The sequence below is a fragment of the Hippopotamus amphibius genome, chromosome 10 (genome assembly GCF_030028045.1).
Source record: "Hippopotamus amphibius kiboko isolate mHipAmp2 chromosome 10, mHipAmp2.hap2, whole genome shotgun sequence".
Lineage (NCBI taxonomy): Eukaryota > Metazoa > Chordata > Mammalia > Artiodactyla > Hippopotamidae > Hippopotamus > Hippopotamus amphibius.
Genome location: NC_080195.1, coordinates 30,258,818 through 30,283,466, shown reverse-complemented (window position 1 = coordinate 30,283,466; position 24,649 = coordinate 30,258,818). Strand labels below are relative to the sequence as shown.

The 24,649-nt window shown below is 37.1% G+C and overlaps 1 protein-coding gene across 2 annotated transcripts in view; it reads right to left on the bottom strand.

Annotated features, from left to right (window-relative positions):
- ADAM9 (ADAM metallopeptidase domain 9) overlaps positions 1 to 24,649 on the bottom strand; it is a 94,937-nt gene that overhangs the window by 29,992 nt on the left and 40,296 nt on the right. For both annotated transcript variants that reach the window (XM_057697285.1, XM_057697286.1), the window contains 7 exons: positions 23,407 to 23,576; positions 20,086 to 20,167; positions 19,445 to 19,578; positions 11,723 to 11,894; positions 5,123 to 5,215; positions 3,892 to 4,087; positions 1,028 to 1,133 (listed from right to left, as the gene is read on the bottom strand). In XM_057697285.1, coding sequence (XP_057553268.1) covers positions 1,028 to 1,133; positions 3,892 to 4,087; positions 5,123 to 5,215; positions 11,723 to 11,894; positions 19,445 to 19,578; positions 20,086 to 20,167; positions 23,407 to 23,576 — 953 coding nt within the window. The remainder of the gene's footprint in view (positions 1 to 1,027; positions 1,134 to 3,891; positions 4,088 to 5,122; positions 5,216 to 11,722; positions 11,895 to 19,444; positions 19,579 to 20,085; positions 20,168 to 23,406; positions 23,577 to 24,649) is intronic.

Genomic DNA, 24,649 nt, shown 5'->3' with positions numbered 1-24,649 from the left:
TACCTCAGTTGCTTCACCTAATTGGCAGAGTGGGAGGTGAAGTGGGTAGAAGAGAAGCACAGTATTACAGAATAATTCCAAGTATGTAAAATGTTACTGTGTATATATATAGTGCACAGAAACAAACAAACAAAAAAGAGAATACTGATGAACTCAGTGGCAGAGGAGGAATAAAGATGCAGATGTAGAGAACAGACTTGACGACATGGGGAGGGGGAGAGGGAGAAGCTGGGACAAAGTGAAAGAGTAGCACTGACATTTACACACTACCAAATGTAAAACAGATAGCTAGTGGGAAGCTCCCAAGCACAGGGAGATCAGCTTGATGCTTTGTGATGACCTAGAGGGGTGGGATAGGGAGGGGGAGAGGGAGGCTCAAGAGGGAGGGGATATGGGGATATATGTATAAATACAGCTGATTCAATTTGTTGTACAGCAGAAACTGGCACAACAGTGTAAAGCTATTATACTCCAATAAAGATGGAAGAAAAAAAAAAGAGAGAGAAGACATACACAGAAATTAGTGAATATATACAGAGAGAGATTATGAATGAGCTTTCTCTTGTTTATATTTTTGTAATATTATTGATTTTTTTACAATGTGCAAATGTTATAGAAACAAAAAAGGTTTTTAATTTGTCACTTTAATATTATACAAGGCCAGCAGAAAACGATGAAGTCCAGAATTAATTCTGCAGGTACCTTTATGTATGGATTTAGCAGCATAATCTTTTAATCAAAGGAAGAGGAAGAAGAGTGTTTATTTGGGGTTCTTATTGTAGAACAAGGATAAACAAAAGTAACATTCTAAAAACCATTATATTTTAGACAGGTAATGTCGAAAGGTATGAATTATTTCACCTTTCCTATTTAGAAGCTCTCTGAAGCCACGTGTTACAAAATTGTAAGTCTGAAAAGTTAGATATTTAAGGGCGAGAAAGGCGGCAGTCATAGAAGCTGTGAAAGATACTACAGATAACTGATGTTACAACCTTTCATATCCTTTTATACCCTCACCTCCACTCACCCAGTGGCGCACTTCTTGTATTCATTGCCAGAGAAACCACAGTTGCCAAATCTGTCACCTTTGGAATTCACATCAATGAAGCAATCCCTTGGGGCAGCCTTGGCTTCTGTAAACATCCAAAAAAAATTTTTTTTGTACACCTGAAACTAACACAACATTGTAAATCAACAATACTCCAACAAAATTAAATTTTTTAAAAAAATTTGTTATGGCAATTTAATTCAAAAATAAAAGTATTCCCTATGACAGTCTATATGCCTGGGTAAACTGCTTCAACACCTCTGAAAAGGTTTCAGGATCTACAGATAAAACATTTTGTTCCGCATTTTGTAATTAACAAAAATGTGCAAATAAAGCTTAGGTGGTACTAAAAAGTTAGCCTGGACTGAAACACTCAAGTTGTCAAAGAAGTGTCATTAAACAAGATGAAATTATAAAACAAATTAAAAACCATGCACAGTATGGTAGCACTTTCAGGATATATAATTCTCATTGCTCTCAAACACAGATCTACTACACCCCTGGTTAGAGGAGGATGGGAAGGGGTGGTGAAAACACTTCCAGCTATTATTTTTTTTAACTTACTGTATATGGATGCTTAATTTAGGTATTAATCAGATTGACAAATAGCCATGACAGCTAATAAATTATCAATCCATTCTTGTTTTCTTATATTTTATATATATATATCACTTAATGTTCAATTTTTCCACTTAATTTTATATTTCTAAAAATATTTTATTTGGAAGTATTTTGAAGCCAAAATGGCAGTACTTTCCATCTAATGAGGGAAATTCATGTGTCTGTCTTACACATCTGATACATTGATCAGTTTAAAAGAAAATGGAGGGACTTCCCTGGTGGTCCAGTGGCTAAGACTCCATGCTCCCAATGCAGGGGGCCTGGGTTCGATCCCTGGTCAGGGAACTAGATTCTGCATGCTGCAACTAAGAGTTCACAGTGCTGCAACCAAAGATCCTGTGTGCCACATGTAAGACCCGACACAGTCCAATAAATAAATATTTTTTAAAAAATAAAACAGATATGCAGTGAAAGGAGTTGGAACAAAAAAAGAGGCAGAGGCTCAAATAATCTGAAAATGGATGCAGAACACCTGCACAGGATAAACATCACATGGCAATACGTCTAGCAAAGCACACACTCACACTCGAATTTATATAGGAAAATGTGACTAACTTAACAGCAAGCTTCCCCGCAAAAAATAACTGTGGTTCCTTAGTCCTAGATGTTTTGCAGGCCTCTACAAAGATAATATACTTGCTAAAGAATAGCATTTATATCTCTAAAATGCCTATCTGTAAGTACCTTTTTGGTCTGCAATAACTTGCCCAATCCTCCAAAATATATCAGAAGTTCACAGAGCTCTACTGCTACATCCCATGACCTGACCAGTATAAATGAAGTCCCATTTCATGCTTGGACAGTCTTCTCTCCTCAGACTCTATCTGACCAAGGTTCCCATGACCCCCTCCGTGGGTTTGATTAATTTGCTAGAGCGGCTCACAGAACTCAGAGAACCATTTTACTCATTAGACTACTGATTTAAAGAACATAATTCAGGAGCAGCTATATGGAAGAGACGCATGGGGCAAGGTATAGGGAAAGTGACTCGGAGGTTCCAGCCCTCTCAAGTGTGACACATTTCCACGTGTTCACCAAGCCAGAAGCTCTCAAACCCGGTCCTTCTGGGTTTTTATGGAGGCTTCATTCCCTAGGCATGACTGATTAAATCACTGGCCACTGGTGAGTAACTCAATCTCCAGGCCCTCTCCCCTCCTGAGAGCTGGGGGAAACTTAAAGTTTCAACCTCTAATCACAGGGTTAGTTCCCTGGCAACCAGCCCCATGCATAGCTTGCGAGGGGCTTTCCAAAAGCCACCTCAATGGCATAACAAAAGACACTTTTACCGCTCTCATCACTTGGGAAATTCCAAGGAGCTCATGCCAGGAACTGGACAAAGAACTTTTTTTTTTTATATGAATCACAATATCACAAGAGTCAACACTGCTCTACCTAAAATTATAATTAATCCATATGAAGAGGGTGGAGAATGAAAAATAAGCATGAGTAGAATGAGAGTTGACAAGTGTTGCGAGAAGAGAAGGCAAGAAATTAAATTCTCATCCTCCACAGTGAAAAATTAATAGTTAATACCTAAAATGGAAAAATCAAAAAGTAGCATTACCAGGAAATTATCTAAAGACCAGGAGCAAGTAACAAAGTAATCAGCTAGAAGTCAGCAAGAAAAGGTAAAAGTGGTTGCCTTAAGGGATGGGGCTATTATGCGGGAGAACACTTCACTTTTCCATAAAAAGTTGTGAATAATTTGCCTCTTCAATTCACTGTATGTATAACTTTGATAAAAATGAAAAATTTAAAAAGAGACACAAAAATAAAAAAATATTAAATACGAGTAAAAGAATGAATTCCATTTATATAATAGAATACGCTAATGCTCTATGACCTAAAAATAGCCAGACAGACAGACTGCAAAAACATTTTGAGTGAACAATAAAAACAGAAGACCCCTGTGTACATCCCCATACTATTTACATGAATGTACTAAAGCTAGAATACGATGCTGTGCGTATCTATATTATATAAATGTTCATATGCACAGGATAGTGGGGAGAAAGTAAAAGCAAAAATCACCAACTGAACTTGGACACATCAAATTCATGACCATGACTGCCTGCGGGAGGAGGAAAGAGGGAGACATGATAGGAGAGAGGAAACAGGACAACTTCGATTTTAGCAATAATGTTTGATTTCCATTTTTAACAAAAACTAAAACAAAAAGAATAAGTGAAATCAAGGCAATCGATATAAATACAATATCTTACTTGAGCCAAAGATGACTTGACACTGAGCGTCATAATATTGGCACATGCCATTGTAGCAATAGGCTCTGTTATTCTGGCAAGGATATCCATTCTGAATGAAAACATCCGGCTGACAGAACTGAGAAGAACCGTTGCAGTATTCTGGAACATCACATTCATTGGTTTTTCCTCGGCACAGAGTACCTCCTGGAAGGAACTAGGGCAACAGGATTGACATTGAACAGGAATATCAGGAAAATTCCCATGAATTAATCAAATTGAAAACCACAGTATTTATATCTATAAAAAGTTCTAACAAAAACAAAAGATTACATAACCCAAGAGAAAAATGAACAAAGGCCAATAATAGGCTATTCACAAAAGTCAAGAAATACGGAAAATGAAAAAGCACAGCCTCGTTGATAACCAAAAGAAATGCAAATTAAACAAAGATATAAAAGCACTTTACACCTATGAAACTAACCTGGATGATAACACTGGCTAGCAACCAGTGTTAGTACGAGGAAACAAAACTAGTGATTACACGGGGTAATCAATACTGTACACTGTACAGTAATCAGTGTATTGATTACACTAGCAAGTACAGACTGGCACATTTGTAGAAGGTATATAAAATACATGTCAAAAATTTTCACATGCACACTCTGTCCCAACAATTCCACTTATAAGCAAAAATTGGAAGCAATCTAAATGTCCATCATTAGTTGACCAGATAAAGAAAGTATGGTACAGCCATACAAAGGAATGCTAACTATATAACCTTGCAGAACTACATGAATGGAAGAAAGTCCATGGTATCTTATCGAAAAAAGTACGGAGTAAAAACATGTATACCCATGTTTACCCACTTTCACACCTACACACACACTCACACTCACATTTATACAGGAAAAAGTGACTAAATTAATAACAAATTATCAACAATGGCTACCTGAAGAGGTTAAAATGATAGAGGGTCTTTCAGTGTCTACCTTCTATTGTTGAATTTTTAATGAAAAACATAGATCACTCTTAAATTAGAGAAAAAAAATGTTTCTACTTAGGAAAAAACTTTCATTAGACCACTTGACATAAAAGAACATGATATAAAACTGCAAATAAGTACCATAAAACTTTTCATGTAATCATGTAATAAAAATAGTGCTCTCTTACAGATCAGAGAAAACCAATTTTGATATATGCATATTTTTCCTTTTTCTATTTTTTTTCCAAATAGTGAGGAATTCCCTACCCAACAGTCCTGGCAACAGTCACCATATGCACACTCAGCAGATGATTTAAGTTTACAAGTACTTCCTTCACAACAAGGGTCCAATTCACATTCCTGTGAAGAGAAAATGACTGTCAATAAAGAAATAAATTATTGCCATCAATATTCATTAATAACATTCTTATCATAGACCTATGCTTCTTTCTAACCTGGCTGGAACAGCTACTCTCTGCAAACAGTCACTTACTATCAGTGACTCTTTAGCTGTTCTCTAGGTCTCAATATACTGAACTCACAGGAAGTATGTGTCCCCCAGTCTCCTGGGATTGCCAGAACAAGATACCGTAGACTAACGACTTAAATAAAAGAAATGTATTATGTCACAGTTCTGGAGGCTATGGGCCCAAGATCAAAGTTCCAGCCAATTCAGTTCCTGGCTCAGACTCTCTTCCTTAGCTTGCAGACAGCTGCCTTCTTGCTGTGGACTCACACAGCCTTTTTTCAGTGCGTATGCTGAGAGAGAGAGCGAGCGTGTAAGCTCTCCAGTGTCTCTTTTTCATAAGGACACTAATCCTATCAGATCAAGGCCCACTTTATGACCTCATTCAACCTTTATTACATTCCTAGAGGGCCCTTCTCCACATACAGACATACTTGGGGGGTTAGGGCTTCAAAGTGTGAATTGGGAGGATACAAACATTCAGTCTATAACAGTATGTTCAATGATCACAGGAAATTAAGCATTCATAAATGTACTTCTCTTCATGCTCAGCGTCTGACTTCTCTGTTGGGTGGGTTTTCACCCACGTGGACATTCTTTTTATCTTGCTTGGCTTCTCTCACCCCAGTTTGGGCCACCATGGCTCCCCACCCCCATCCCCAACCTCCCACCCAGAGACATCTACTCTCCTATGTTCCAACTAATGTCTTCAGGTCTGAACTGTTTGGGAAGGGAAGGAGAAGGGAGAGGGGGAGAAAAGAAGATAGGAGAAACAAGGAGGTGAAGGAGAGAAAGGAGCGGGGAAAATAAGCTTTAATTTTTGACGAACACTTATTTTCCTGTGTTATAGAATTCTAGGCTGATGGTTTTTTCCTTCAGAACTGTAAATCTGCTGTTCTCCTGTCTTCTGATCCCCAAACCAGCTGCCACTTATACATCTGTTCCCCAGTTTCTTCTGACTTCTTGCATTATTTTCTGTTTATCTCAGCACTTTGATGCATCTACAATCATTCTTTGCAACGATTCTGATTTGGCTTTACTTAGTGTTTTAGAATTGTAACTCAATGTTTTCTGTTAAATATGGGAAATTTTCAGCCATTATTTCTTTGAATACTTTTCCCATCTCGTTCTCACTCTCCTTGTGGGATTTCACTTATAATTACATTAGGCTAGTTGCTATTGCCTATGTGTCCCCAGTGCTCTGTCCATTTTTCTTTAATCTTTCTTCTTTGTTCTTTGCATTAGATTATTTCTTTCGTTCTACTTTATGTTCATTGACTCCTTTTCTGCCATCTTAGTCGGCTATTAATTTTATCCAGTGACTCTTTCATTTGTTAAGACTTTTTAGTTCTATAATTTCCATTTGGTTTTTTAGTATACATTTCTCTGCTGAGAGTCTTCATACGTTTACTCGTGAAGACCATATTTTTCTTTAATTTTCTGAAGATAAAGAATGGAACACAATGGCAGCTTTATACATAATAGCAAAATGTTAGAAATAACCTAGATAATCTCTAATGGGTGAATGCTTAAACAAACTTCAGACAGGCCCTTTGAGCTGGTGGAAAGACCAGCCTAAACATCATTCCAAATCTCTGATGTAATATCCAAACAGTGGACGGTTACTCACTAATAAAAAGTAATGAAATATTAACACATGCAACAAGGCATTACGCTTAGTGAAAAAAAGGCATTACGCTTAGTGAAAAAAAGTCAGTCTCAAAAGGTTATATGATATATGATTCCATTTATTATTGAAATGGCAAACATTACTGAAATGGCAAAACCACAGATAGAAGTCAGGAGCAGGGATAAGGGCTGGAGTCAGGGTGGGTGTTATTATAATGAGGTAGCAGGAGGGAGTTCTTCTGTGGTGATGAAATAGTTGTGTATTTTAATTGAGGTAGTGGTTACATAAATCTATATATGGGATAAATCTGCATAAAAGTACATACACACAGAGGAATGCAGGTTAACAATGGTAAAAGCTGAATGAAGTCTGTAATCTAGTTAACATATCAACGTCAATGTCCTGGTTTTTATAATGCACTATCGCTATATAATTTGTCACCCTTTGGGGGAAACTGGGTGAAAAATACATAGGATTCTTTGGACTGTTTTTGCAACATTCTGTCAGTTTACAATTATTTCATAATAAAAATTTCGAAATTTGAAAACTCGAAAAATGATCTAAAACCTTGCACCATGCAAAAAATTAAGTCAAAATGGATCATAAACCTAAATGTAAAACCTAAAATGATAAAGCTTCTAGGAGAAAATATTTGCAATCTTGGATTAGGCAAAGATTTCTTAGATACAACACCAAAAGCAGAACCCATAAAGGCACAAATTGGCTTCATCAAAATATAAAACTTCTACCCTTCAAAAGATACAGTTAAAGTAACTAAAAGAAAAGCTAAGAATGGGAGAATATATTTGCAAATCATCCATCTGACAAAGTATTTGTATCCAGAATGTAAGAAGTACTCTTAAAACTCAATAATGAGAAAACAACCCAATTTTTTAAGTGAGGGAAGGAGTTTAACAGACATGTCACCAAAAAAAGACATACAGAAGGCAAATAAGCATATGAAAAGATGTTCAGCATCTCTAGTCATTAGGGAAATGCAAATTAAAACCTCAATGAGGCACCACTTCACACCTAATAGAACAGCCCAAACTGAAAAGACCAACCACATGAGGTAGGGAGAGGACTTGAAAGAACTAGAACTCTCCCGTACACTGATAATGGGAGTGCAAAGTGGTACAACCACTACGGAAAACACTTTGAAAGTTCCTTGAAAAGTTAAATATACACCTACCATATGACCCAGTCATTTCACTCCAAGGTATTTACCCAAGAGAAGTGAAAACATAAATCCATATAAAGACTTGTCTACGAATGTTCACAGCAGCTTTTTGTGTGGAAACAGCCCAAACACACGTCAACAGATGGATAAACACATGTAATATATCCACATTACTCAATGGTAAACAATAAAAAGGAATGAACCACTGATGCAGTTCCAACATGGATGAATCTCAAAGTAATTATGCTGAGTGAATAAAGCTAGATAAAAAAAGTCATTCCATTTACATGAAATTCTAGGACATGCAGCACTAATGACAGCAGATCAGTGATGGCCTGAAGAGGACAGGGGAATAATAAGGGGTGAGAGAAGGGATTGCCAAGGCGTCACAAAGAACTTTCTGGGATGAGGATATGTGCATTATCTTGATTGTGATGACAGTTTCACATACGCAAATAGGTGTTAAAACTTAACCTGTATGCCTTAAACAGGTTACAGTTCATTGAGGACACGTGTTCATAATTGCCTGTTTCTTACCCTCTGCTTTGTCTTGACCAAACTTTAGTGAGGCTTCTCCCTTTCTGATAGGTCCTTGAACTCTATGTGCCCCCAAGAAGAAAGAAAGGGAACAAGTACCCCCACCCCTTATCAGCTTCTCCTGGAAATCAGCTGATCATAGGACAGCTTCCTATCGGACCTCACTGGGCATTTTCCCCGGCTTATCCAGCTTCCCCGTAAAATATTCTGCTTATCTCTGTTTGCCCCCACCTTTGCCCTATAAAACAAAAACCTTTTTGTCTGATTTTGAGATGCTTCCAGATTTCTGAGATCAGCGTGTTCTCCCTGTTAACAATAGTCTTTCTTCTGGATAAAGCCTTTTCTTATCTAAGCCCAAACTGGGGGCGGTGGGGGGAGGTCTTTTTTGACACTGTATTCAATTATACTTCAATAAAGCTGTTAATTTTTTTTTTCTCAAAAATACTGTGCAAGACAGAGGGATGGTTTCATAAAGCAAAAGAGAATCAGGAAACAGACTATGTCTACAGGAAATTTGTTTATGGTGAAAGTACCATTTTTAAATGGTTTTGCACCAACTGGCCATCAGTGGATAAAAGTTAATTCTCTAGCTCACTCCATCTGACCCCCCCCCCATTATAGAACTAATATAAAAAACTGTAATTACAAAAATGCTAAAATAAATTATAGCGGGGCTATATGATGATAATCTTGAAATAGGAGTAAAACTTGTGCCTTGCTCAGTTACAAAACCACAGAGGGCACTGAATGCCATGACATACTGTTGGTAAAAGTGCAAACTGACACAGCCTTTTTGTAGGAAATTTGGTAGCCTCTAATAATATTAGAAAGGCACATACTTTTCAATTCAATAATTCTACCTTTAAGTAATTATCTTAAAGAAATACTTCTATACATATGAGTGTATGTATATATATATATATGTAAACACACACACACACAGAGCATATACAAAAATGAACTGTTTGCAACAGAAAAATACTAACTATAGTGAGTAAATGTCCTTTAATGAGAGTATGGTGAAATAAATCATAGTATATCCTTATACTGAAATATTAATCAGCAGATTAAAGGATTATGTGTAAATAACATAATGACATGGAAAAAAATCTCCAGGATATATTAACAGAAAAAAAAAACTCTGCATACAACATATTAAGTCGGATTTCATTTAAGTAAAAAAATAAAATCCTAAAACAAACCCAATTATCGTACAAATGTACATACTATATATGTATATAAATGCATAAAATAAAATCTATAAAGAAACACACTAAGCTTATAAGAATGATTACCACTGCAGAAGGAAGTTTAAAAACGTATGGGAGAAATAAAGGTATGAAAGGGGAATTTTGCTTGTGCTTACTATTTGAAACTTTTATACCAAGAAAAACACCTGTGATATTTGGCGGGGGAAGAGGTACTTTTTTCAAGAGTAATTTGTAGTCCAAAAGCTCAAGAAGCAAATATAAACTCAGTTTGATAATGAAGTATACAGTCAGGAGAAATCAAAACATATAAAATAATTTATTTAAGGAGAATGCCTGGAAAGAAGAGTTTGGCCATCCTAACAGTAAAACATTAATTTAGAGATTAAACATAATCTCGTTAGGCTTTATTTTCCTCATTTGAAAATGAGAATGTAAAGGAACATCAATCTCCTAGGGTTATTGTGAGGATTATACCATGTAAATCAACGAGCAGAGGCTGCTGACATGCAGCAATAGTGCAATGAAAGGCCCATCACATATTTCATCATACAATACATACTGCCTGGGAAGTCCCTGGTGGTCCATTGGTTGGACTCTGAGGGCCCAGGTTCAATCCCTGGTCGAGGAACTAAGATCTCACAAGCCACGCAGTGTGGCCCCCCCACCAAAAAACACAAAACAAAACATTCTGCCTTTCTAGAATGTGACATCTTCTGGCAAAAGCCAGGGTGTGTGGTCAGGTAAGGGAGAAGCAGCAGCACTGGTGGAAGAGTGAGAATACAGTGACGTTTACATACAATTGAGTCAATTTCTTTACAATTTAAATTTAATTGTTTTTAATTTTTAAAACTTAATTTAAAATGTTTTTCCTCCAAAGCTTTGTCTAGGAAGCCTTGAGTAGAAAATTTTGAGAGAAGAATGGCTGAAATATAGAAGAAGAAGAAGAAGAAAGACAGCCACAGACTTACGGCAGTAAGTGTGGGTGCGTAACAGGTATGAGAAAGCCAGAGACCAGCAGGTGAACTGAAGCTTAATCAAGGGAGAACACTAATCTGAGCAGCTAGAACTTTGTTAACGAAGAACTCTGGAGATTGGGCCAGCCTCCATTTATTATTAAAATGAGGTCAACTGAATAAAAGTGTCTGCAATGGCAGGGCCAGAACAATAAAAGCTTATAAGAGCCCAGTGAAAAACTGATGCATTCTTTAAAATAAATAAATGACTCAATAACCATAACAGAAGTGCTAAAAGGTAGCAAAAAAATAGAAGAATAAACATGGCACTTTCCTGGACGCCCAAAAAGATGACATCACTGGTTATGTTCTAGGAAGGAAGGGACGCTCAGTCCCAGGAACACATCCCCACAGGCAACATACCAGTCGTCATTTTGTCACTGAATTTTCCTTTAGCTCCTATGCTAGAGTTGCCCAAAGTGAGCTCTTTTATTTGTTTGCAAATCCCGAGTTAACTTCACAAAGCAAACATCACACGTTAAAGTGACCTTTGGAGACTTCCTTGGTGGCGCAGTGGTTAAGAATCCCCCTGCCAAAGCAGGGGACTCGGGTTCGATCCCTGGTCCAGGAAGATCCCACATGCCACGGAGCAACTAAGCCCGTGCGCCACAACTACTGAGCCTGTGCTCTGAAGCCTGCAAGCCACAACTACTAAAGCCCACATGCCTAGAGCCCATGCTCTGCAACAAGAGAAGCCACAGCAATGATCAGCCCGAGCACCACAACAAAGAGTAGCCCCTGTTTGTCACAACTAGAGAAAGTCCGCATGCAGCAACAAAGACCCAAGGCAGCCAAAAACAATAAAACAAAATAAAATAAAATAAACTGACCTTTGGAGTACCGCAGTCACACTCTTCCCCAGGGTCCACCAATTTGTTACCACAGAAAGGAGCACTGTAGGCTTCATCAGGCTTGGGAATATTAAGAAGGCAGTTTCCACCCTTATTTAAAGTTAACTTCTCAAAATCTTCCGCACTGCAAGTGCTGAAGTTTCTGGAACCTCTGGAATAAATGTGAAGAAAAAGATCTTAAGTCATAGCAATTACTCACTTTGAAAATCTTAAGTCCTGTCTTCAACCAAGAAGAAGTGAATATTTAAAATGGCAGAGGAAATTCCCTGGCGGTCCAGTGGTTAGGACTTCGCGCTTTCACTGCTGAGGGCCCTGGGTTCAATCTCTGGCCAGGGAACTAACAGTCCACAAGCTTCAGGATCTTAGTTAAAAAAATTTTTTAAATAAAATGACAGAAGATAACAAAAAATACTCACAGAATCATAAATCTCATCATCAGAAGAGACCTCAAAAATTATCTAGTCCTATCTAGAATTAAGTTTTATCTTCCATAGTAAAGGTTCTTCAAATATGTGAAGTGAGCTGTTTCCCCATCCTCTTTCCACTCTGCTGAATGACCGTCCTGTGCTCCCCTCATTAACACTTACTAAGAGCTATGTGACGATAACTGGAGCCCATGAGGATGCAAACACTATAGCCACCAAGAAGCAGGATGTCCAGGGCAGAATCTCAGCTACAGTGTGAGGTTTAAATGCCTCTAGTGATAATTTCTAAGAACTGTGGTTAAGACTCTGAAGGCTAGATGGGCTTCTAGAGACGGTAAAATGTGACCTGTCTATGTGATATTTATATGAATGGAATTTTGATGTGTGTCTATGTGTTGCCGGGGTTTTTTAAGTTATTGTTTTACTCAATAATGATATTTTTAGATAGTCCCACTGGCTATTTTCACTTTTGAAGACTAGTGGGAAACACACTCATCTATACAACGAGAACCTTTGAGAAATCCAAGTCATATTAAAATTTTATCAGGGGCGTTTGGTGCCCTGAAAGAATCTCTTCTTCATTGGTTTGAGCAATGGTGCCAAAAGTAGCCGTGGGAATGAGACCTGTGTTATGTTATAGTGGTTGAGAAAGCATTCCTATTGATTCCATGTCTTCTGGACATGCAAGGAATCTCAGAAACTGATCCTTTCTGGGAGACTTTGTCCCTTGGGTAAACTCGTCTTTGCTAAATAGCCCAGAGTCTCCCAGAACGTACACAGTCCTGGCTCTTGGCTCTTGGGACTAGAAAGCAGTCACACAGAAAGTAAAGACCCAGTACAAAGTTTCTGACAATAACATTTGTTTTCCATATTCTTCCTTTTCTTGCTACTCTCTGCTTAAGAACATGGTGAGCAGGAGTCCTTCTGCACAAACTGTTCCTTCAACAAATATTTGTGGACCATCTATTATGTACAAGGCACTCTCCCTCGTGGAAGGGAAAGAACAGTAAACGAGGCAGACAAAAATCCCTGCCCCTGTGAAGGTGACATTGTAGTGAATGAGACAGACTATAAACATAGTGAATAAATAAATTCAATAGTACATTAGAAGACAAGTGCCAAAAAGAAAAAAAAAAGAAGACAAGTGCCATTGAGGAAAAATGTGACGAGGTGCAAGGGATGACCTCTGCAGGGGGAGGAGCAATTACAGCTTTTCAAAGAGCAGTCAGGACAGACACTTCAAACACTGGGACAACTGAATCAAAACTGGATTTCTGCAGGAAAAAACATTACAGGAAGAAGAAATAGTAAGTGCAAAAGCCCGAAGGGAGAATTCTGCCTGCCATGTTCAAGGAACAAATGAGGAAGCCGGTGGGGGCTGGAGTGGAGTGAGGCAGTGAGGGATACAGCAAGCCAGGTGAAGAGGCCATTGCAAGAATCTGACTTTTAACGATGAGTGGAATAAGGAGGGGGACTGACAGAATGGAAAGCGTAAAGCAGGAATGATGTGATCTGATTTATGTCTTAATAAGATCACCATGTTTACTATGTTCAGCAGGAAGACCCCACAGAAGGCTCGTAAAAATCCATGCAACAGATGATGCCAGGACTTCCCTGGTGGAGCAGTGGTTAAGAGTCCGCTTGCCAATGCAGGGGACACGGGTTCGATTCCTAGGCCAGGAAGATCCCACATGCCGTGGAGCAACTAAGCCCATGCACCACAACTACTGAGCCTGCACTCTAGAGCCTGCATGCCAGAACTACTGAGCCCACACGCTGCAACTACTGAAGCCCGTGCACCTAGAGCCCGTGCTCCACAACAAGAGAAGCCACCACAATGAAAAACCTGTGCACCACAAGGAAGAGTAGCCCCCACTTGCCACAACTAGAGACAGCCCACGCACAGCAACGAAGACCCAATACAGCCAAATATAAAATAAATAAATAATAAAATACATCCTTAAAAACAAAACGAAACAAAAAAAGATGATGATGGGCCAGCGTTGGCAGTGGCAAAAGCAGTAAGAAGAATTTGGATTACTTGTATGTTTTAAAGAAATGGGCATTAAGGCAAAGAATGTGAGAAAAGAGAAGTCGTGGGTGACTGAGATTTCTGTCCTGAGCTACTAGAAGGAAGGCCTTATCATTAACTGACACGGGGAAGAAAGGGGCAGAGCAGGTCTGAGGAAGGACAACAAGAGTTTGAGTCTAATGGACGTCAAGTGGAAATGTCAAACTAGAGTATGCGATAATTGCCTGATAAACAAAGGAGACTTTGATTTAAACAATCATTTTTTATTTCCTATTATTGTTCCTTATATGGCTAGTACAGTGCCTGCCACATAGTACATATTAAATAACGTTTTCTGTAAGAATATGTTAATCAGCTAATAGTCACAGGAGTTGTGCAGATGTGTACATTTCCTACACTTGAGTCCCTAATTTTCATCTACAATCTCACTACTTATACACAGATTATTTTTGAAATAAGCTTGTTATTCAGACCTGGGAACACATTTTCTCATAAAAACAATGTTTCATATGTGTAATCCTAAAGGAACCTACAAAAAGCAATCTATTCCACCCGCAATGAAGTTGACTATAGTACTGAAAAGGATAACAAAATCATAACCACTTCTTATGCTGTTGTATGTGGAGTTGGTAACAAACATCCCCACATTGGCCTTCACTAACACCTTGAATAATAAAATGAAGACAGTCTCTCGCTAGTCATCCTTAGATGTCACCTACAGTAATAAGAAGGATGAACTCCTATTCTCTACCTATCACCTCTGGATACTAAGATATGAATCTAAAGCATCTCTGCATCTCTTCTGTCACATCTAGGTGAGTTTTATAAAACTGGTTCAAAAGGAGATAGATGGAACTAACAGTGATGGAAACGGTCTACCAGGATATGACCAAAAAAACCAACTACCATTTAGAACATTCTATGACTAATCTGGAAATAACCAGAACACACTTCTACCACTACCACCCTAATCCGCACAGCCTAAGAACAGGAAGTCCTAAGAAAGAACTCTTGGCACTTAATTAGATTTAAAAAAAAAAAAAGAGCACTCTGATGTAGGTAGCTTTCTGATGTAGGTAGCATTGAGGGGCAGAATTAAGAAAGCCATTTGTCTAGAAAGGTACCTCCCAGGAACAGCACTCCTCACATGCCCAGGAATCCAAGAGCAGCGTGTGAGGGGAATACTACCAGGTCCCTCAAATATCTTAAATTATGATAAAAATTACATTGCAAAGTTAGATTGTCCACTTTTTAAACAGAACTGGCTCCAGCTGATTATCTGGAAGAACTCTAGCATCTATATCACTTGCATCTAAAAAAAAAAAGCCTAACTTGTAACAGTCAACTACTGTTCAGTAAATAGCAATATGAAGTAGAAGGTGGGAAATCTGTTCTCAAAAAGGAGATTTAATACACCAAGGATAACATAATCCTACTTCTCAAATTATTCTTATCAAAAATTGTTCAAATACAATGTCCAATACTTTTTCAAGATATAAGATGAAAACACAAGATACTATGAGAACAAGTATAAAAAAATCAAAAGACACCATGAGGGAAAAAAACAAACAGACACAGTCCAACAAAGTCCCCAGATACTAGAATTATCAAACAATAATCCCCCAAAAAAGAAAATCTCTGCTTGCTATGGTCAGAGAGAAAAATCAGAAGCTTGAAAACTAAAATTCACAGTCGTAATATAGGGAACTAATATTCACAACTGTAATATAGCAGATTTGATGTGTTTTTCTAAAACACATTCTTTACACATTTAAAATACCCAGAAATTGAGATTCATCTTACAATTTGTGTTAACTACATTGATTGGCACCATTTTTTCATTTTAAGTGATATGTTAGTAATGGTGTCTTATAATCAATGGCACCTACATTTGCATAAATACAGTATATTAGTAATCATATTAAACATAAGTAGGTTAAATAATTCAACTGAGACAAATATTGTCAGGCTGGATTAAAAAAAATAAAACCTAAATGCAGGTTGTTTTGAAGCATATATCCAAAACACAAGAATAAAAAAAGTTCAAAGTAAAAGAATAGAAAACATATACAGTCAACATTACCAAAAAAAAAAATCTGGGGAAGCTAAATTAATATCAGACACAACTGACAGTCCTAGCTAATGCAATGAAAAAGGAAATGTAAGACACACAATTTGGGAAGAAAGAAACAAATCTGTCTTTGTTTGCAGATCTCTGTCTGCGGCTGGACTGCCACAGCTCATCTCAGACCCATGCCGAGTGCCCACACCACCCCTTCTTGCCCTAGCACTGCTCCCCTCTGGGGAGAGGGTGCAGGTACTGGGAGAGGGGACAGTACACAGTTAAAGGAAACAGAGTGGGCTCTGCCCCGACCCTCAGGGCTTGTGCTCCAGCAACTTGGGACTGAACCCCACCCCCGATAGGGTGGTGTTGGCCACTGAGCAGAGGGGAAGTCCTGTCACACACCCAGCTCCAGCCCTAGCCCCTCCATCTCCAGTCCCACCCCCACCTAGGTGACAGGTGCCGGCACACCCTAAGGAAAGACATGACTTGTGTTCATGCCAAATCCAGCTCTCCCATGAAAATACAAATAACCCAATTTAAAAAATGGGCCCTACACCACATTAACAAAGTGAAGAACAAAAGCCATATGATCATTTCTATAGATGCAGAAAAAGCTTTTGATAAAATTTGACATCCGTTTATGATAAAAACTCTTCAGAAAGTAGGCAGAAAGGCAACATACCTCAATGTAATAAAGGCCATATATGACAAACCCACAGCAAACTGCATACTCAATGGTGAAAAGCTGAACACATTCCCTCTATGATCAGGAACAAGACAAGGATGCCCACTCTCATCACTTTTATTCAACATAGTTTTGGAAATCCTAGCCACAGCAATCAGAGAAGAAAAAGAAGTAAAAAGAATTCAAAATGAAAGAGAAGTAAAACTGTCACTGTTTGCAGACGACATGATGCTATACACAGAAAATCCTAAAGACACCACCAGAAAACTACTAGAGTTCATCAATGAATTCAGTAAAGTTGCTAGATACAAAATTAATGAGCAGAAATCTGTTGCATTTATATACACTAACAACAAATTATCAGAAAGAGATATTAAGGAAACAATCCCATTTACCACTGAATCAAAGAGAATAAAATACCTAGGAATAAACCTCCCTAAGGAGACAAAAGACCTATACTTCAAAAACTATAAGATATTGATGAAAGAAATCAAAGACAGCACAAACAGATGGAGAGATATACCATGTTCTTGAATTGGAAGAATCAATATTGTGAAAATGACTATACTACCCAAGGCAATCTACAGATTCAATGCAATCTGTATCAAATTACCAATGGCATATTTCACAGAACTACAACAAAAAATTTTTAAATTTGTATGGAAACACAAAGACCTCAAATAGCCAAAACAATCTTGAGAAAGAAGAATGGAGCTGGAAAAATCACACTCCCTGGACTTCAGACTATACTACAAAGCTAAAGTCATCAAAACAGTATGGTACTGATATAAAAACAGAAATATACATCAATGGAACAAGATAGAAAGCCACAGAAATAAGCCCACACACTTATAATCAATTAATCTATGAAAAAGGAGGTTAAAAATATACAATAGAGAAAACACAGTCTCTTCAATAAGTGGTGCTGGGAAAACTGGACAGCTACATGTAAAAGAATGACATTAGAACACTTTCTAACACCATACACAAAAATAAACTCAAAATGGATTAAAGACCTTAATGTAATACCAGACACTATAAAACTCTTAGAGGAAAACATAGGTAGAACACTTGTTGACATACACTGCAGCAATATTTTTTGGATTCCCTCACCTAGAGTAATGGAAATAAAAACAAAAAATAAACAAATGGGACCTAATTAAACTTAAGAGTTTTTGCACAGCAAAGGAAACCATAAACAAAATGAAAAGACAACCTACAGACTGGGAGAAAATATTTGCAAATGATGCAACCAACAAGGGATTAATTTCTAAAATATACAAGCAGCTCATACAGCTTAACATCAAAAAAACAAACTATCCAATCAAAAACTGGGCATAAGATTTAAATAGACATTTCTCCAAAGAAAAGACATACAAATCATCAACAGGCACATGAAAAAATGCTTAATATCACTAATTATTAGAGAAATGAAAACCAAAACTCAATGAGGTATCACATCATACCAATCAGAATGGCAATCATTTAAAAGTCTACAAATAATAAATGCTGGAGAGAATGGGAAGAAAAAGGAACCCTCTTGCACTATTGATGGGAATGTAAATTGGTGCAGCCACTATGGAAAACAGTGTGAAAGTTCCTTAAAAAACTAAAATTAGAGCTACCATATGATCCTACAATCCCATTCCTGGGCATATATCTGGAGAAAACTCTAATTCAAAAAGACACATGCACTCCAATGTTCATAGCAGCACTATGTGTATACACACGCACACACACACACAAATATACAGATATAGATAGATATAGATAAGATATATAGATATAAAATGGAATACTATGCAGCCATAAAAAAGAATGAAATAATGCCATTTGCAGCAACATGGACGGACCTAGAGATTATCATATTAAGTGAAGTAAGTCAGACAGAGAAAGACAAATATCATACAATATCACGTATATGTGGAATCTAAAAAAATGATAAAAATGAACTTATTTATAAAACAGAAACAGATTCACAGAAAATAAACTTATGGTTACCAAAGGGCAATTGTTGGGGAAGGGATAAATTAGGAGTTTGGAATTAACATACACACACTATTATACGTAAAACAGATAAACAATAAGGACCTACTGCAGAGCACAGGGAGCTCTATTCAGTATCTTATAATAAAGTATAATGGAAAAGAATCTGAAAAAGAATATATATGTGTGTATGTATATATGCATGTGTGTGTATGTATATATATGTAGGTATGCATAACTGAATCACTCTGTTGTACACTTGAAATTAACACAACACTGTAAATTAACTATACTTCAAATTAACTAATTAATTAAATTACATGACATGAATTGTATTGACAGTTTATATACTGCTATTATAGAATACCATAAATAATTTCCTCCCAGAAATCTGAGTACTGATGAGGGATATATTCATTGCTTATTTTTAGCATTAAACAAATGTCCAATAAATCATTTAAAAAAAGAAAAAGGAAGATGAATAAAAGGAAAGAATTCAGTTACTCACGATGCTCCTGAATTCATGATGCAGCTCTTTGCTCCACAGTGACAGTCTCTCCCATCATCATGATTCATTCCAAGGTTATGACCCAACTCATGAGCAACAATGGAGGCAAATGTCTCCACCGTGATTTGCCCAAACTGTCCAAACAGAGGAAGGTATTATTTAGGTTTCTGAACAAAAAGGATATGCTTTTTGTTTCTATTTTTTTCACAAGAGGAAATTCACCACTACAATGTTGACAGCCTACGTGATAAAGCAAGCATTCAACATCAGTGTGCAGACACCGCAGTCTACTAGGAAACCGCTGTGACTTATACTGATGACAGAGGTAGACCCTTTAAGCAACAGATCAATTCCTTTAGCACCAACAGATTATTTACAGTGGTTGATGGGAAACAAGTTCATAATTTTCTCAAACGGAACCTCTGTTTCCTCATCCATAAAAAGTGAGGCAGTAATAAACACAGTAAATATTAGAAAACTTAATCCAGTCTCCAGGGAAACAACACACCTGCGACTTCTACCAGGTCCCTCATAACACCCAAAATATCACTGTAAGGACTAGGAGAGGAAGTATAGGGTCCATGAATGCTGGACATTTCCTAACGCAGATTCTTAAGGTGACCATCAAGAACGAAACGTACCACGTTAATTCCTCCTGCGTGGCTCCTTGAGCACACGGTTCCCACAAACGCCATCCCCGCGGTCCCACCAAAACCTTTCTTCCTAGATGAACAGACCAGGTAAAAGTTATAAAATATACTCGGGGAGGAAAAGGTACACATTGCTCCTATTTCTTTGAGTAATCTTAAACTGAGTGGTAGAAACTACAAAAACTTGGAGAAAAATGATAACTACAAATAACACTTCAAAAATCACAATCCAATTAAAGCTGCATCTCTTCATTACCAGAGAGTGGAGATTAATATTACAAATTCATTTTTAAGAAAATGAAGATATGTTTTATTGATGAAGCCAAGTTCTTTTCTACCTTCTAGATGAAAAAACCTTCCTAAAATGCATTGTATTTATTTATTTGAAAATTCTAGGGAAAAGAGACAAGTAACAAACTCAATGACATATTCACACAGGAGGCTGCAGGCAGGGAGCACAGGGAACAGAAGAGTCACGATGGTCTCCATGTGGCTCCTCAATCGTTGTGGACACACCTGTATCTCAGGACCTGGTCCCTCTGCCTGGAACTCTCTTTCCCAATATAAACCCCTAACTCACTCCCTCATCTCCTTTCGGTCTTTACTTAAAGGTCATCTTCTCATTGAGGCCTTCCCTCACCAAGTTACCTAAAATTTCAGCCTCACTCCTCCAATACTTCTACCTCTACCCTCCGGGCTGATTTTTTTCCTCCTTACCACTTACCATTATATAACACAGTGTATATACTGATTTATCTCAAATCTCCTCCACCCCAATATGAACTTCATGAGAGCAAGAATTTTTGTCTGTTTTGTCTATTTTGTTCGCTGCTATTCCCCAGGGCCTAGATACACACCTAATAAGTATTTTTTAAATGAATGAGTAAACCCTTCTCTGGGGCATCTGACCAGCCAAGACAAGAGGCCTAGCAATACTGACATAAGGGGATTGCCAAGGAAACATTTTAGCCAGATCACCTGCGGTGCACCCCACTGTCCCCAAGCCCCACTTACGCCCTCAAGGCTTTCAAAAGGCTTTTGAGTATCCCATTCTTAACCACAAACAACCAGGGATTATCAGACATCTGGGAAATACCTCCAACATGTCATATGGAGACCAAACAGAGGAGAGAAATGGCTTGGTAGATGTGGCTGGGCAAAGCACAGGGAGTGTGTGCTTCACACCTGTTCCTTCTGGTCTTTTGTGAATGAGAACATGGTATGAGGATGTTTCCAGGTTCAATTCTACTAAAAATTAATAAAAATGTCAGAATCAAGCTTTTGTGGTTATGGGGCCATAAATATCTATTTAGGCATTCTCAGTGCCTTGCTTTAAATTAACTCATATGACCTAAATACATAAATTGATTAATGAGTAAAATCAAGGGAAATTTATCCTCAGAAAACGATTGTCAGTTTTAGGTACCATCAACAGTGAGAGAGGCAAAAATTATCACATAAAACATTTTTGGGCAAAAAAGTCAGCCCATCAACCAGAAGATTTTTAAGAAAAATGAAATTTTTAAAATTTTTTTTAAATTGTTCACATTCTTTTTTAAAGATTATTTATTTATTTATTTATTTATTTATTTATTTATGGTTGCATTGGGTCTTCACTGCGGCGCACGGCCTTTCTCTAGTTGCAGCGAGCAGGGGCTACTCTTCATTGCCGTGCGCAGGCTTTTCAGTGTGGTGGCCTCTCCTGCTGCAGAGCACAGGCTCTTGGCACTCGGGCTTCAGTAGTTGTGGCTCACAGGCTCAGCAGTTGTGGCTCTCGGACTCTACAGCATAGGCTCAGTAGTTGTGGCACACAGCCTTAGTTGCTCTGCGGCATGTGGGATCTTCCCGGACCAGGGATCGAACTCACGTCCCCTACATTGGCAGGTGGATTCTTAACCACTGTGCCACCAGGGAAGTCCAAAAATTTTTTAATATTTTTAAGTGAGGGTTTTGCTATAAGCTTTTGCAATATATTCATATTAAGTGATTACAAAAGTTTGTTTTATTATGGTACCATGAGAGTGCTATGTAGAAAGAAGAAAATTTTTTTTAATATATCAGAAAGATCTCAAAGAGAGTTTTAAAAAACTATTGGGCCCATAAAATAAGAATTTGACCATATAAAAAATTTAAGGGGGACAAAAAAGAGCTATTAAACATGAAAAATAAGATAGCTGCAATGAAAAACAATAAAAACCTCAGAAGGTAAATTTAAGGAAATATCCCAGAAAGCAGAATAAAAAGGCAAAAAGAAGAAAGGAGACAAAAGATAATAAAATTAGATGATAAGCACAAGAAGCTCAATAGCTGAGTAAAAGGAATCCCAGAAGGAATGAAGAATAAAAAATAAAGAGGATGAAATCACCTACAAAATAATTTGAGAAAAATTCCTAGAACTGTAGTTTCAAGACTGAAATTACCTACTAAGAACACAGCACAATGAGTGATAAAAGACCTACATCAAGCATATCATCAGGAAAATTTAGAAGCCTGGGAACCAACAGAAGATCCTACAAGTTTCCAAAGAAGGGAAAAAAAAAAAGGCCACATACAAAAGATCAGGAATCAGAAACTGTATTGAGATATAACTTACATACAATAAAATTCACCCATTGTAAGTGATTTAAAAAGGAAAAAAAAAAGAATGAATTAAGGTCGGGGGAGGGAGGGGATATGGGGATATGTGTATAGAAAAAAGAAAAAAAAAAGCCTTCTCAATAGTAATTCTGAAAGTGAAAAAGCAATAGCCATGCCTTCAAAATTCTGAAAGAAAAGATTTCGTGCTTAGAATTTTATACCTAGCAAAATAATCTGAAATTTATAAAACAAACTAGAAAGCACACCTCTGAAAGACTGAGTTACTTAAGCCCTAGGATAATCAGAGGTCAAATTGAGATAATTTTTGTTTAATTGAAGTATGATTGATTTACAATGTTTTGTTAGTTTCTGGTGTACAGGACACAATTTTTAAATTCTGTTTTGAGACTGTGAAACATTTTCCAACATGCAAGAGGTCAAAATTTTTTCTTTCAATAGACCCTTTCACAAGAAGGAACCAGAAAACATGCCACACCAAAATGAGGAAGTAAACCCCAGAAAGAGGAGGAAGGACATGGGATAAAGGTTACAAGGGATCCAACACAGGTGAGAGGTCTTATTATCACACTGTCACTTGTCCTATAGTATCAAATTTTCTCCTCATTTAATTGAATGCTAAAAAACCTTAAGAGAATATGATTCTAATAAAAGAAAAAAAGCAAAAATTATTATTCTGACCATCTCATTAATAGTACCTTTAAAAAAATCACTTACAGAACTAGCTGTGCACTGTCATGTCTGCGACGTGTTATAAGAAACTTTTCCCGCCACTGTACAAAGTTCCCCAACACGTCACCAGCACCTCCAACTATGTTGATTAGATTTCCATTTGTCCAAATCTCCAGTCCAACTAGCACAATTCGAATATTTAACATAATGTACATCTGGAAAGAAAACAAATAAAAATATATAAAATTTACTAAAGAATATAAGAGTAATTCCTGGGTATATATTCAAAAAAAAAAAAAAAAACTAAAAACACTAATTTGAAAAGATATGTTCACCCCAATGTTCATGGCAGCATTATTTACAATAGCCAAGATATGGAAGTAACCTAAGTGTCCATCAACAGATGAATGGGTAAAGAAGATGTGGTATACATAATATATATATACACACATATATGATGGTGAATATATACCAATGAATATATACCATCTTTTATATATATATATATATGTAATATATATAATAAAGAAAATATGGTATATGTGTGTGTTTGTGTATAATGAAATATTATTCAACCATAAAAAAGAATAAAATTTTGCCATTTGCAACATCATGGATGGACTCAAGCGGTATTATGATAAGTAAAATAAGTCAAACAGAGAAAGACAAATATTATATGTGGAATCTAAAAGAATACAACGAACTAGTGACTATAACAAAAAAGAAACAGACTCACAGATAGAGAACAAACTGGTGGTTACCAGTGGGAAAAAAGAAAGGGGGGGTCGGCAATACATGGGTAAGGCATTAAGAGGCACATATATATATATTATATATAAAATAAGTTACGAGGCTATCTTGTACAACACAGACAACGATAGCTAATATTTTATAACTATAAATGGAGTATAATCTTTAAAAACTGTGAATCACTATACTGTACACCTGTAACGTATATAATATTGAACATCAACTATACTTCAATAAAAAATAATAAAGAATATGAGAATATCTTTTAACTTATCATTAAGTAACACAATTACTTAAATTAAAAACAGGACTCCTCCCCTCTGAAAAAAATTTCCTTCAATATAATGAGACTCTAACCTCTCAAGGGTCTCAGTTTCCTCATCCATGAAACAAAAGTAACAAAGTTTCAAAATCCTTTTTTCTTCCATCCCAAACCTGACATACTCTGGATATTTAAAATTTTTGGTATTTTGGTTCCAAAACTTTCCCTAAACTAATGCAAGCCTATTTATAGTCCATAGTTAGCTCACTTAATGTA